This window comes from Chlorocebus sabaeus, chromosome 20 (genome assembly GCF_047675955.1).
Source record: "Chlorocebus sabaeus isolate Y175 chromosome 20, mChlSab1.0.hap1, whole genome shotgun sequence".
NCBI lineage: Eukaryota > Metazoa > Chordata > Mammalia > Primates > Cercopithecidae > Chlorocebus > Chlorocebus sabaeus.
Genome location: NC_132923.1, coordinates 105,019,514 through 105,033,768, shown reverse-complemented (window position 1 = coordinate 105,033,768; position 14,255 = coordinate 105,019,514). Strand labels below are relative to the sequence as shown.

Sequence of the window (14,255 nt, the reverse complement as noted above, 5' to 3'; positions counted from 1 at the left end):
CTCTTGTGTTGCCTACGCTGGTCTCAAATTCCTGGACTCAAGTGATCCTCCCACCACAGTCTCCCAAAGTGTTGAGATTATAGGCATGAGCCACTGCACCCAGCCTCTATCAGAATTTCTATGGCTGGAAAAAAGAAATCCCAGTCCTGGTTTCTTCTTTGCTTGTTGAGACAGGGATAATCGTTTTACATCCCTGGGCCACTTTTCCCCTTGAAGGGAAGGACCGACTTGGTGTAAAATCAATCATAATTTTTAAAATATACATTTGTTGAACTGGACTCAATATTTCCATTTGTGCAGGCTAAATACGTTGGAGTAATCCTTATCTCTTCTCTTCCTCACACACGCCTATCCATTTTGTCAACAGGTCCCATTTTGTTTTTGTTTTTGTTTTTTTAGATGAGGTCTTGCTACATCGCCCAGGCTGGGGTGCAGTGGGACTGTCATGGTTCACTGCAACCTTAGTTTCCCAGGGCTCAAGTGATCCTCGCACCTCAGCCTCCCAAGTAACTGGGACTACAGGCGCATGCCACCACACCTGGCTCATTTAATTTTTTTTTTTTTTTTTTGTAGAGACAGGGTCTCACTTTGTTGCCCAGGCTGGTCTCAAACTCCTGGGCTCAAGCAATCCTTCCACCTCAGCCTCCCAAAGTGCTGGGATTACAGGCATGAGCCACCATACTCTGCCCAACAGATCCTGTAGACTTTACCTTCAAATCCAGAATTCAACCAGGTCTCACCATCTCACCCAACCTGGTGCAAACCATCAACGTCTCTTGCTAAGATCATTGTCACAGCCTCCTGCCTGGTGTCCCTGCTTCCACCCTGGTGCCCCTGTAGTCTATTCTTACCAGACAGCTGGAATAGTTATTTTAAATAGAAGTTCAAACCCTATAATAACTCTACATCTCATTCAAAGTAAAAACCACACAGCCCTACATGATCTATCCCTTCTCATGTCCTAGTCTTACACCTATACCTATGCCACATTGGCCTCCTTTTTATTTCTTAAACACACCCTCTTGGCCTGGCGTGGTGGCTTACGCCTGTAATCCCAGCACTTTGGGAGACTGAGGTGGGCAGGTCACTTAAGGTCAAGAGTTCAAGATTAGCCTGGCCAACAAGATAAAACCCCGTCTCTACTAAAAAGTACAAAAATTGGCCGATCGTGGCCGGGCGTAGTGGCTCACACCTGTAATCCCAGCATTTTGGGAGGTCGAGATGGGTGGATCATCTGAGGTCAGGAGTTCAAGACCATCCTGGCTAATACAGTGAAACCCTGCCTCTACTAAAAATACAAAAATTTAGCCAGGCATGGTGGCGGGCACCTGTAATCCCGGTTACCTGGGAGGCTGAGGCAGGAGAATCGCTTGAACCCGGGAAGCAGAGGTTGCAGTGAGCCAAGATTGTGCCACTGCACTAAAGCCAGGGCAACAGATAGGAAGACTCCAGTCTCAAAACAAAACAAAACAAAAAACAAAAATTAGCCACCTGTAATTTCAGCTTGACGGGAGGCTGGGGCAGGAGAATCGCTTGAATCCAGTAGGTGGAGGTTGCCATGAGCAGAGATCAAGCCACTGCACTCCAGCCTGGGCAACAGTGACTCCGTCTCAAAAAATAAAAATGGAATAAAAAATAAAATAAATACATAGATAAATACACCCTCCTGGCTGAGGGACTTTGCACTATTCCCTCTGCCTGAAATACCCCCTTTCTCCAGAAATCTGCACGACTGACTCACTCATTTCCTTCATGTGTTTACTCAAGTCAACTCTTGAAGCCTACTCTGCCTGCCCTATTTAAAACTGCAACCCCATCCCCCTTTCCTGTTTTTCCTCCACACCAATCATTCCCTTCTAACATACTACAGAATTTACTAATTTTGTTCATGTCTATCTCCTCCCACTTGACTGTAAGCTCTATGACTATCTATTAATGAAGTATCTACTAATTAATTCAATTAATTGAATACTGCTATTAGGTGCCAAGTACTGTGCTAAGCAATGGAGCTACAAGATGATTGAAACTGCTTGTAGGACTCGTGAGGGAAGAAATCCCACTGACAATAAATGTATCTCATTTAGTGAATGCTTCTCCAAACATGATGGCTAACGCTAAAACAGACTCAGTTCTGCATGCACTATTTCATTTAACCCTTACCGAAACCTACACGGTGACTATCAGCAGCCTCATCGTAAAGCATAAAAAACAAGATTTCAAGGCTGGGCAATGGCAGAGTTAGGATCTGAACCACGGTATCGACAATGAGAACGGTGAGTAACGTCAAATGCGAGAAATATTTAGGACTTAGGCTAACAAAGACTAAGGCAAAGATAGGATGTGGGGGCCGAGGGAGGGGGGAAGTGACTCCTGAGTTTTGATTGGGGCAGACTAAAGCGCAGTGAGGCCTAAGAGAAGGATGAAGCGCAAAGTGGGGCTGGGATGGAGGTGCCCGCGGACCGCTCAGGGATATGGTCCATCTCCAGGGGAACCGAGAGGCGGCTCCGCACCCTCGCCTGCTCGCCGCCGCCCCGGTCCTGGAGATGCTGGGAGAAGACAAGCACGGGAAGAGCAGGAGGTGGGTTCCGTTCCCCTCCCTCTTGAGTCTCTTCAGCAGCAGCTGCAGGAAGGGCGTGGGGGACCGCGAGACAAAGAGCGCGCAGGAACCGCCTCTGTCCGGGTGGCCCCTTTAAGAGGCGCGCGCCCAGCTTCCAGCCCGCCTTGTATGCAAATATAGCGGCGCGGCGGGAGCGCGCGGCTGATACCCGGGACTGGGCTGCAGCGGTTAGTCCTCTCCCGGCCGCCGTCGCCTCCGACATATTGCCCGCAGGAGCTGCGGCGGCGAAACGGAGAGCGCCGGGGGGAGGAGATGGGTGAGCAGAGCAGCTCAGGCTTGGCCTGGCAACTAGCGGGCGCGCGAGTTAGGATGGCCAGGCTGCTAATTGCTGCCCCACGCGGACAGGAGCCCGGTGACGGGAGGGGGAGGGGATGCGAGTGCAGAGGGGATCCCGCCCCCTCCTGTCGTTTTGCGGAGTGGGGCCTCTGTTGTGGGGGCGGGACATTGGGTGGTGGGCGGGGCTTCTAAGACGGATCCCTGTGGGGGCTTGGGCTTTGGTGAGGACCCGCTCGTCGTGGCTAGAAAGGGGGCGGGGCTTACCAGTGGGCGGGGCTTCGGCGCTAAGGGCGGAGCTTCTGGGGTGGGGGCGCTAGTGCAGTCGGAGTTTCTGGGCTGGAGGGGCTTACACGGGAGGCGGTGGGGCGGGGAGACTTCAGACTGAGGGAGCCCATTCTGGAGTGGGGCTTCTGGGCTGAGAGGGCTTTTACTGGCTTGTGAGCGGGCTTTCTGGACTGACAGTTGTGTGTAGGCGGAGCTTCTGGGCTGAGGGGCTTTATGTGGGTGCAGAGCTTCTAAAGAGAGGAGAGTGGGTGTGGGCAGAGCTTCTGGACTAATGGTGTTTGTGTGGGATTTTCTAAGCCAAGTATCATAGCGTATGAACAGAGCTTCTGGTCTGGTGGTTTATGGAGGGCAGAGCTTTTCGCCAGGTACTTTTTAGAGATTTGTGGAGGTTTATAATTTTGGGCATACATCCAGGCCCAAAATTGGCTCCGAAGTGTGGGAAACGCTTCCGAGCTGAGATGCTACGGCATGGGGTGTATGTGAATGCAGGCTGCTGTGTTACTGTGAAGAGGTATGAACAGGTTATAACTTTTTAAAAATATGTATATATATATTTTTAATAGAGACCGGATTTCGCCATGTTGCCCAGGCTGGTTTCCAACTCCTGGCCTCAAGCGATCTTCCGTCCTCAGCTTCCCAAAGTGCTGAGATTATAGTCGTGAGCCACCGCACCCAGTCAGGTTGTGACTTTTGTAGGTGCTTAGGAGCTTTGTGCAGAACTTTTGTGCAAAGTGGTTCATGGGAGCTTGGGCTAGACTGCTCAGCCTAGTAGGTTCAGTTTTCGGTCCACAGCCACAGCATTCTCCCAGCCATATCCTTGACCCTTTATTTAGGCCCTGGGTCCTGCCCATGAGATCCCAGAATACCCTTTGAGCTGAATCATGGGGCCCTGGAGGAAAAAGCTGTCCCAAAGGTACCCAGAGTTATAGACCTCCAGAAACGTAATGTCTGAATGGCGCCCAATGTGTACCAGAGTTGAGAGCACAATACCCAGCCACGATACTGTGACAAGAGTGTAAACTGAGTTTCCTAATGTGTGAAAAACTTAACCTTGCTGGGTTTGTTCACTCATCAGCATATACTTGCTGGGCACTGTGGTAGGGGATATAACAGTGAAAAAGACAGATAAGGTAACTGACTTCATTGACCTTCCATTGTGATAGGACAGACAAGCAATAAGCACGTTAACAAATGAATAAGGTAATTTCAGAGAGAGAATTGTAGTGGAAAAAAAGAATAAAATTGCAGACAGAGTGATGGGGAGGGTTACTTCAAAACTTCAGAAATGGCAGTCAGGGAAAGACTTTCCAGATAGGATACTAGAGGTAGCAATGAGCTTGGCTTGCTGAAGAAAGAAAGATCAAGATGTTTAGAGCATGGGGCAGGTGGTAGAGGGTGGGTATGAGATAGAGAATGATAGGGGATGAAGCTGAAGATGAAAGAAGAGGCCAGATCATAGGTCTCAGTGAGGATTAAATGATAAAGTGAGATACTAGGTGACTGGTAGCTGGTATCATCACTGCTGTTATCCTTGATATATGCCCCCTGGCTTGAGGCTCTATGTTATGTTGAGCCCCACAGGAGGACGAAGAGGTCCCAACAGGACATCTTACTGTCGAAATCCACTCTGTGAGCCAGGATCCTCGGGCGGCTCTGGTGGAAGCCACACTTCCAGCGCATCGGTGACCAGTGTTCGTTCCCGCACCAGGTAAACCACCTCTCTGTCTCGCCCCTCACTGTGGCCTCACAGGGACAGTGTGGACAGGGCTCTCTCTGACTGGATTCTGAGGTGTAAAATCCTAGATTCCAGTGGGGGCTTAGAGGGGAGTGAGCAGCAGAAAAGACCCAGAGGGAGCTCAGTTGAGGGTAATCACTTGGACAGATGCAGTGGGACATGGTAGAATAAATCCAAAGGCCTGGATTCTAATTACAGTTCTGCTCCAGTTTTGCTGATGGCTTGGACAAGTTGCCTCCCCTCTCTGGGCCTCCTTTTCCTCATCTGTAAGACCGACCTAATAATTCTTTCTCTCCTAGGGGGTGTTGGAAGACCTGAATAAGATTAGGGATAGGAAAAGGCTTTGTCAGGTTCCTTTGTCTGACAGTATTAGGAAGACCCTGTCCTTGCTATAAGCTGCTTTTCTGATCTTATCCCACAATCCTTTGCCTCAGAAGCCCTTCCTGGTAGGATTCTCAGGTCAGCCATTGATGTTGTTCTCTCTTCACTGCCAGGAGCAGTTCTGGAACAGGCCTCTCCAGCCCCCCTCTGGCCACCCAAACGGTTGTGCCTCTACAACATTGCAAGATACCTGAGCTGCCAGTCCAGGCCAGCATTCTGTTTGAGTTGCAGCTCTTTTTCTGCCAGCTCATAGCACTGTTCGTCCACTACATCAACATCTACAAGACAGTGTGGTGGTATCCACCTTCCCACCCACCCTCCCACACCTCCCTGGTAGGTACTCAACAAGGGTGTGTGTGTGTGCACGTTTCTTTTGGTTTCAGTTTAGCATAGCCTACTAAGCACCACAGTGCCCTTGCCTCCATGCTGAACATGGAAGGTGCTGAAGGAACAGGAAACTGATGATTCACTGAACGCTCCTAGTGTGTTTAGTAGCACATTGGGCACTGTAAGTGTATCGGAGATGAATCTGACGAAGATTTTACCTAAAGGAGCTCAGAGTCTTTTTTTTTTTTTTTTTGAGATAGAGTTTCGCTGTTGTTGCCCAGGCCTGAGTGGAATAGCGCAATCTCAGCTCACTGCAGCCTCCACCTCCCAGTTTCAAGTGATTCTGCTGCCTCAATCTCCTGAGTAGCTGGGATTACAGGCATGCGCCACCATGTCTGGCTAATTTTGTATTTTTGGTAGAGACAGGGTTTCACCATGTTGGTCAGGCTAGTCTCGAACTCCTGACCTCAAATGATCCACCCACCTCAGCCTACCAAAGTGCTGGGATTACAAGCATGAGCCACCACGCCCGGCCAGGAGCTGAGTCTTAATCCGGTAGTGGAGATGAACCATGGGCGTACATGAGTGCTTCAAGGGGAGGAAAGACTTCAGTGCAGAAACAGTATAGGGACAGGGGCATGTGTGAGCAGAGCAAGAGGGCTCACATACCACTCTCTTATCCTCAGGGACTGTCCCACTTCCCTTCTTGGGGTCCTGTTCTACTCCTCTAGGTAATTTCCTGGCCTGACTCAGCTGGAGGCCGATGAAGGTCAGATAATGGGGACAGTCTCTGTGGAAAGAAATGGGCAGGGGGAGGTGGGTATGAAAAAAGCCTGCATATGGGCAAGGGGCCCACATGACCCCCAGGCCTCTGCCCCCTGACAGAACTTCCACCTGATCGACTTCAACTTGCTGATGGTGACCACCATTGTTCTGGGCCGCCGCTTCATTGGGTCCATCGTGAAGGAGGTGATTGGGTCCTAGAGGCTGGCCAGGGACTTTGGGATTCCCCGTTTCCCCTGGGGATGCCAAGGAAACATGCCCAGCCCTTCAGCCTTAGGGTATTTCCTTGGGGCTCCCTTTGGACTTGGTTGAAGAACATTAGTTAAATCCCATCTTGGAGTTTACTGGGTATCAAAGAGAAGGATTTACCTTGCCAGGTTCTGCCCAGCCTGCTGTGCCACCTCTCCCTGGGTGGGATCACAGGTCATGCTGGGTGGGATTTGGGCACAGCCCCTTCGGCCTCCATCCAAGGCCCCATCCCGTCCTATCTTGCCCTGACCCAGGCTTCTCAGAGGGGGAAGGTCTCCCTCTTTCGCTCCATCCTGCTGTTCCTCACCCGCTTCACCGTTCTCACGGCAACAGGCTGGAGTCTGTGCCGATCCCTCATCCACCTCTTCAGGACCTACTCCTTCCTGAACCTCCTGTTCCTCTGCTATCCGTGAGTACCCCTCATTGCCCAGCACCTGGCCCCTGACCTCTGCCCTGACCATGGCTGGCTTACCAGGCCTCCATATCTGAAAGATCGGAGGCAGGGAGCAACATCCCCTCACATTGTCTGGTGACACCCACTGAGGTCAGGATAATTAGCCTTTTTTTGCAGAAGAAACTGAGGTGGCATAATTTACCCAGCTCTCACTATGGGGGAGGTCAGAATGGGACTCAGATCTGCATATATATCCCAAAGGAACATTCCCAAGAAGGAGTACATGGGCTTTGTCTCCCTCACTCTTCCTTTTGCCTCTCTGGTTCTTTCCCTTTGTCTTTGTCTCTCTTTGTGTATCTCAGTGTTTGTGTAATCTCTTGGTATCTCCCCAAGTCTGTGTGCCAGCAAACAGCTGTGTGGTTGCATGTCTCTGTGTGGGTGTCTATGCATGAAGCATGTGTATGTGCCTGCATATGCATGTGTATATGTCTTTGTGCCTGTTTTTACTCTTTTTCTCCATCTCACCAGACCCTAGATTGTTGAGGATGGACAGACTGTGTCGGGGATGTGCCCAGGACTGCCCCTTTGTGGCCTTGCATCGGGGAGAACTTTGGTGAGGTGTTGGATCTGGCTGCTTCTGGGGCAGGCTCCTGGCTGCCTGAGCATTAACAGTCATTTCCCAACCACCAGGTTTTCTGGTTCACAGAATTCCTCAAGCTGGGTCAATCTTGGTCTCTGGGAAGCTTCGGAGCTGGCACCTCCCCCTTTCTACCCTGCATGTCCAAAAAGGCACTGGCACGGAAGCCCTGTCACACTTGCTTCAGTTATATCTACTTTTTAATTACAAGAGTGACATGTGGCCAGGCGCAGTAGCACACATCCGTAATCCCAGCACTTTGGGAGGCCAAGGCGGGCAGATTGTTTGAATCCAGGGGTTTGAGACCAGCCTGGGCAACATGGTGAAACCCTGTCTACTAAAAACATAAAAAACTAGCCAGGTGTGGTGAGGCACGCCTATAGTCCCAGCTACTCAGGAAACTAAGGTGGGAGAATCACCTGAGCTCAGGAGGTCAAGGCTGCAGTGAGCCAAAATTGTGCCACTGTACTCTAGCCTAAGCAACTGGAGTGAGGTCCTGTATCAAAAAAAGAGTGACACGTGTGTCTTATAAAAACATTAAACTTTACAGAAGCTTTTAACATGGAAAAAGAAAGTCCCACATAGTCTTATTCCCCCAGAAGTCCATTACTGGCAGCATATTTTCCCAAAATATTGTCTGTGCAAGTACATACACATGCAGTTTTTTTGTTTGTTTTTGAGATAGAGTCTTATGTCACTTGGGCTGGAGTGCAGTGGCACAATCTCGGCTCACTGCAACCTCTGCCTCCTGGGTTCAAGCAATTTTCCTGCCTCAGCCTCCCAAGTAACTGGGATTACAGGTGCCCACCACCATGCCTGGCTACTTTTTGTATTTTTAGTAGAGATGAGGTTTCACCATGTTGGCCAGCTGGTCTCAAACTCCTGGCCTCAAGTGATCTGCCCACCTCGTCCTCCCAAAGTGCTGGGATTACAGGTGTGAGCCATGGCACCTGGCCACATGCAGTTTTTTAAAAAACAAAAGTGGTATTATGCTATGCATGCTGTACAGTTTACCATACTTTTCACTTAATCATATAACGGATATTTTTCTATGCCAATACATATGGGTCTGTCTCATTTTATTTTATTTTAGAGATGAGGGTCTTACTGTATTGCCCAGGCTGGAGTGCAGTGGCTATTCACAGGTCTGTTCCCACTACTGATCAACACAGGAGTTTTGACCTGTTCTATTTCTAACCTGGGCCAGTTCATCCCCTTCTTAGGCAATTATGTGATCCCCCACTCCCAGGAAGTCACCATATGGATGCTGAACCTTTATTCAGGCACCTCATCGGCATAGCCCATTATAGCCTAGAACTCCCCAGCTCAAGTGATCCTCCCACCTCAGCCTCCTGAGTAGCTAGGACTATGGGCCACCATGCCCAGCTGCCTCAATTTTTTAATGGCCTCATAGTATTCTATGTTATATAAGTTTTCACAATTTATTTGTCTTCTACTGGCAAACTTTTTTTTTTTTGAGACGAAGTCTTGCTCTGTTGCCCAGGCTGGAGTGCAGTGGCACAATCTCGGCTAACTGCAACCTCCAACTCCTGGGTTCAAGCAATTCTCCTGCCTCAGCCTCCCAAGTAGCTGGGATTACAGGCATGCTCTACCACGCCCAGCCAATTTTGTATTTGTAGTATTTTTGTATATTTAGGTTTCTCCATGTTGGTCAGGCTGGTCTTGAACTCCCAACCTCAGGTGATCTGCCCACCTTGGCCTCCCAAAATGTTGGGATTACAGGCATGAGCCACCACGCCTGGCAATTTTTTGTATTTTTAGTAGAGATGGGGTTTCACTGTGCTAGCCAGGATGGTCTCGATCTCCTGATCTCGTGATCTGCCCACCTCGGTCTCCCAAAGTGCTGAGATTACAGGCATGAGCCACTGTGCCCGGCCTATTGGCAAACTTTTAAGTTGTTTCTAGCTTTTCCTTATTCATAACAATGAGGCATATATCTTTGCATATGTGTCCAATATTTCTGCACAGTAGATTCCCAGAAGAATTAACTACACCAAAAGATATGTTCATTTACATTTTTCATAGATATTAACAAATTGCCCTTCGAAAGGGTTGTACTGATTAGAACTTAAGAGTTGCCGGCTGGGCATGGTGGCACATGCCTGGAATCCTGGCACTTTGGGAGGCCGAGGCGGGTGGATCCCAAGGTCAGGAGATCGAGACCATCCTGGCTAACACGGTGAAACCCCGTTTCTACTAAAAAATACAAAAAATTAGCCAGGCATGGTGGCGGGCATCTGTGGTCCCAACTACTCGGGAGGCTGAGGCAGGAGAATGGTGTGAACCTGGGAGGCGGAGCTTGCAGTAAGCCGAGATCGCACCACTGCACTCCAGCCTGGGCAACAGAATGAGACTCTGTCTCAAAAAAAAAAAAAGTTGCCTTAATTTGACAGTTTATGGTTACTACCTGGTGAATCTTTTCTTCCTGGATGCAGATAACACCCAATGTCCATATTATGCTTTATTTTTCATTATTTAATTTAAAAATGTTTATTGACCAAATATAAACTTACTGTAAAAAATTGAATCCAATAGTGCTAAAAAGCTTATAATGAAAACCATTGCTGGGCACAGTAGCTCATGCCTGTGATCTCAGTGACTTGGGAGGCTGAGGGGAGAACATCACTTTAGCTGGTGAGTTTGAGGCCAAAGAGAGCCATGATCATACCAGTGCACTTCAGCCTGGACAACAGAGTGAGACCCTATCTCTAAAAATAAATAAATAAATAAATAAATAGGAAAACATTAGTCTCCAACCCCACCCTCCAGATTTTTAGTCCCACTCTTCAATAGCAGTCTCTTTTACTTTCTGGGTTTTATTTATTTGTTTGTTTAGAGACAGAGTCTGTAAACCTATTATCCAATTCTAAAGTGCCACTGCACTCCAGCCTGAGTGACAAGACCCTGAGACAGGGTCTGGCTCTGTTGCCCAGGCTGGAGTGCAGTGGTGCAATCTCAGCTCACTGCACCCTCTGCCTCCCAGGCTCAAGCCATCCATCCTCCCACCTCAGCCTTCTGAGTAGTTGGGACTACAGGCATGAGCCACTGTGCCTAGCCTGCTTATTCTTTTTAAAAATTTATTGATTGGCCAGGCGCGGTGGCTCACGCTTGTAATCCCAGCACTTTGGAAGGCCAAGTTGAATGAATCACTTGAGGTCAGCAGTTCAAGACCAGCCTGGCCATCATGGTGAAACCCTGTCTCTACTAAAAATACAAAAATTAGCCAGGCGTGGTAGCCCACGCCTATAGTCCCAGCTACTCAGGAGGCTGAGGCAGGAGAATTGCTTGAAACTGGGAGGTGGAGGTTGCAGCAAGCTGAGTTTGGACCACTGTACTCCAGCCTGGGCAACAGAGTGAGACTCCGTCTCAAAAAAAAAAAATTACTGATTTATTTTAGAATTGAATAATAGGTTTACATAGTTAAAATTCAGAAGGTTTAAAAGAGTATACCATGAAAAAGTCTTCCCTTGACTGCTGCCTCCCAGCCACCCAGTTTCCTTTCCAAGAGGTAATCATCAATGTTTTTGGTTTCTTGTATATCCTGGAAACAAATGTTCTATGCATATACAAACATACCACATACACACATATGCAAGTATATTGATTCCCTGCAATGACAGATGATTTAGCTCACCGTCCCATCCTTACTGTTCCTAGTAATTGATAGCTTTTAATATTTTTAATTTTCTGTTGGTTATTTTTGTCAATAGTGTAAGTATCCCTATACTTTTTTTTCTCCATCAACAATAGTCAGTATCTTGAATCATTTTTATGTAAGACAAGAATATTAGGTACCCAACCACTTTTCCTCCCCTCTTCCTCTTTTCACTTCCTGGCAGCTGTATTTTTACTTTTATATTGTCAAGCTTGACATTCACGTTCTCCTGTGTAACCACATTTAAGCCTTCCGTTCTTTGTCTAAGTCTGATTCTGAAAATTAAAAACCAGTATGTGGCTTTGATATAATTATGTGTATGCAGATATCATTCACTCCAGGGCCCAGTAGTATGCATACATGATGTTTCTTCTCTATAGTTACAGAGTTACAGTCTTGGACCTCTTTATTTATTTATTTATTTATTTATTTTTGAGGTGGAGTCTTACTCTGTCACCTAGGCTGGAGTGCAGTGACGTGATCTCAGCTCACTGCAACTTCCTCCTCCCAGGTTCAAGCAGTTCTCCTGCCTCAGCCTCCCAAGTAGCTGGGATTACGGGTGTACACCACCACGCCAATCTAATTTTTTGTATTTTTAGTAGAGACGGGGTTTCACCATGTTTACCAGGCTGGTCTTGAACTCCCAACCTCAAGCGATCTGCCCACCTTGGCCTCCCAAAGTGCTGGGATTACAGGCATGAACCACTAAGCCCAGCCAGGAACTTTTTTTTTGTTTTTTGTTTTTTGTTTTTTTTGAGACGGAGTTTTGCTCTTGTGGCCCAGGCTGGAGTGCAGTGGCGCCATCTCTGCTCACTGCAGCCTCTGCCTCCCTGATTCAAGCGATTCTCCTCCCTCAGCCTCCTGAGTAGCTGGGATTACAGGCATGCACCACCATACCTGGCTAATTTTGTATTTTTAGTAGAAATGGGGCTTCTCCATGTTGGTCAGGCTGGTCTCGAACTCCCAACCTCAGGTGATCCACCCACCTTGGCCTCCCAAAGTGCTGGGATTACAGGCGTGAGCCACCGTGCCTGGCCGGCAGGAACATGTTTTTAAAGGACTTCTTTTTTTTTTTTTTTTTTTTTTTGAGACGGAGTTTCGCTATTGTTGCCCAGGCTGGAGTAGCCCAATCTCGGCTCACTGCAACCTCTGCTTCCCAGTTTCAAGTGATTCTCCTGCCTCAGCCTCCCGAGTACCTGGGACTACATGCACCCGCCACCATGCCCGGCTAATTTTTTGTATTTTTATTAGAGATGGTGTTTTACCATGTTAGTCAGGATGGTCTCAATCTCCTGACCTCATGATCCATCTGCCTCAGCCTCCCAAAGTGCTGGGATTACAGGTGTGAGCTACCGCGCCCAGCCTTAAAGGACTTCTTTAAAGGGCTTGTACTCCCAACTACTCAGGAGACTGAGGTATAAGAATCACTTGAACCCAGGAGGCGGTGGTGCAATCTCAGTTTATTGCAACTTCCGCCTCCCCGGCTTAAGCCATCCTCCCACCTCAGCCTTCCAAGTAGCTGGGACTACAGGTGCAGGCTAGCATGCCCAGCTAATGCCAGAGGTTACAGTGAGCTGAGATTGTTCCACTACACTCCAGCCTGGGCAATAGAGCAAGACCCTGTTTCAGACCCCCCTACACACAAATGTTCCTAGTGTCAAGGCGAAATGGTTTTCTTACACTCCATCAATTACTTAAAATCATAGCACATTTTAGTTTGCTTCATATTTACATTATAACTTTCTTATATGGCTTTTTATTTTTCTTGGACTTTCTAATTGCCTTTCTTTTTTCTTATTGACAAAAGAATGATGAGCCTTCATCATATCCTCAAGTTTATCCAGCCTCTCAGTCATACTGCCTGTTGCCTGGAGTCCATTTCCTCCTCCCTACTTCCGCCACAGAGGCATCCCTCCTGGAGCCCTTCCTCCTCCTGCTGCAGTCTGGAGTGTTTGCTCTTTAGGTCTGCTGTACAGCTCTCAGCCTGGGACTTCCCTTCACTGCCCTCCTGGGTTGGACCCCCTGCTTCCTGAATCCCATGTCTTCCTCTTTCTTGGTTTTCTTATTTTGCTGGAATAAATTATCAGGTAATTTCCTTAGCAATGGGTACATTGGAGGTGTATACGTTCTGAGTCCTTGCATGTCTAAAAGTCTTTATTCTGCCCTCATACTTGATTGATGGTTTGGCTGAATGTGGATTTCTTTTTTTTCTTTTCTTATTTTTGAAACAGAGTCTGTCGCCCAGGCTGGAGTGCAATGGCACGATCTCAGCTCACTGCAACCTCCGCCTCCTGGGGGATTCAAGCGATTCTCCTGCCTCAGCCTCCTGAATAACTGGGATTACAGGCACGCCACTATGCCCGGCTAATTTTTGCATTTTTAGTAGAGACGGGGTTTTACCATGTTGGTCAGGCTGGTCTCAGACTCCTGACTTTGTGACCCGTCCACCGTGGCCTCCCAAAGTGCTGGGATTACAGGTGTGAGCCATCGTGCCCGGTCTCTATGTAGATTTCTAAGTTCAAATTCACATTCTCAGAACTTTTGCAGTTATTATTCCATTGTCTCTAGTATCCAGTGTTGCTAGTGAGAAGTCTGATGCCAGTTTGAGTTTGATTCCAATTCTTTTGTAGATGACTTGTATTTTCCTTTCTGAAAGCATTGAGGAATATTCTGTTTATCTTTTGATTACTTGAAATTTCAAAGGATGTGTCTGTTATGGGACTTTTGTCATTCATTCTATCAGGACTCTAAGGACTTTTTTAACCTGGAGATTTGAGTACTTCTTTAGCTTGGGGAAATTTTCCTCTGTTATTTCTTTGATAATAACTTCCTCTCAATTTTTTCTATTCTTTCTGGATTTCTGTTCATCAGATGGTAGACCTCATAGATTGGTCA

General features: G+C 47.9%; 1 protein-coding gene across 7 annotated transcripts in view; it reads left to right on the top strand.

The window, feature by feature from the left end:
* The first annotated feature begins 2,427 nt into the window (after nt 1-2,427).
* TMEM39B (transmembrane protein 39B) overlaps nt 2,428-14,255 on the top strand; it is a 29,092-nt gene continuing 17,264 nt past the window's right edge. For 3 of the 7 annotated variants that reach the window (XR_012089736.1, XM_007979608.2, XM_073007559.1), the window contains exons 1-5: nt 2,428-2,578; nt 4,760-4,886; nt 5,408-5,627; nt 6,507-6,590; nt 6,908-7,062. Coding sequence is in view for 5 of the 7 variants with exons in the window: in XM_007979608.2 (XP_007977799.1) it covers nt 2,443-2,578; nt 4,760-4,886; nt 5,408-5,627; nt 6,507-6,590; nt 6,908-7,062 (722 nt within the window). In the remaining 2 variants the exon portion in view is untranslated. Of the gene's footprint in view, nt 2,579-2,745; nt 2,874-4,759; nt 4,887-5,407; nt 5,628-6,307; nt 6,391-6,506; nt 6,591-6,907; nt 7,063-14,255 lie in introns of those variants that run through there. The other 4 variants (XM_007979609.3, XM_007979611.3, XM_037994173.2 and 1 more) reach the window with 4 other exon arrangements.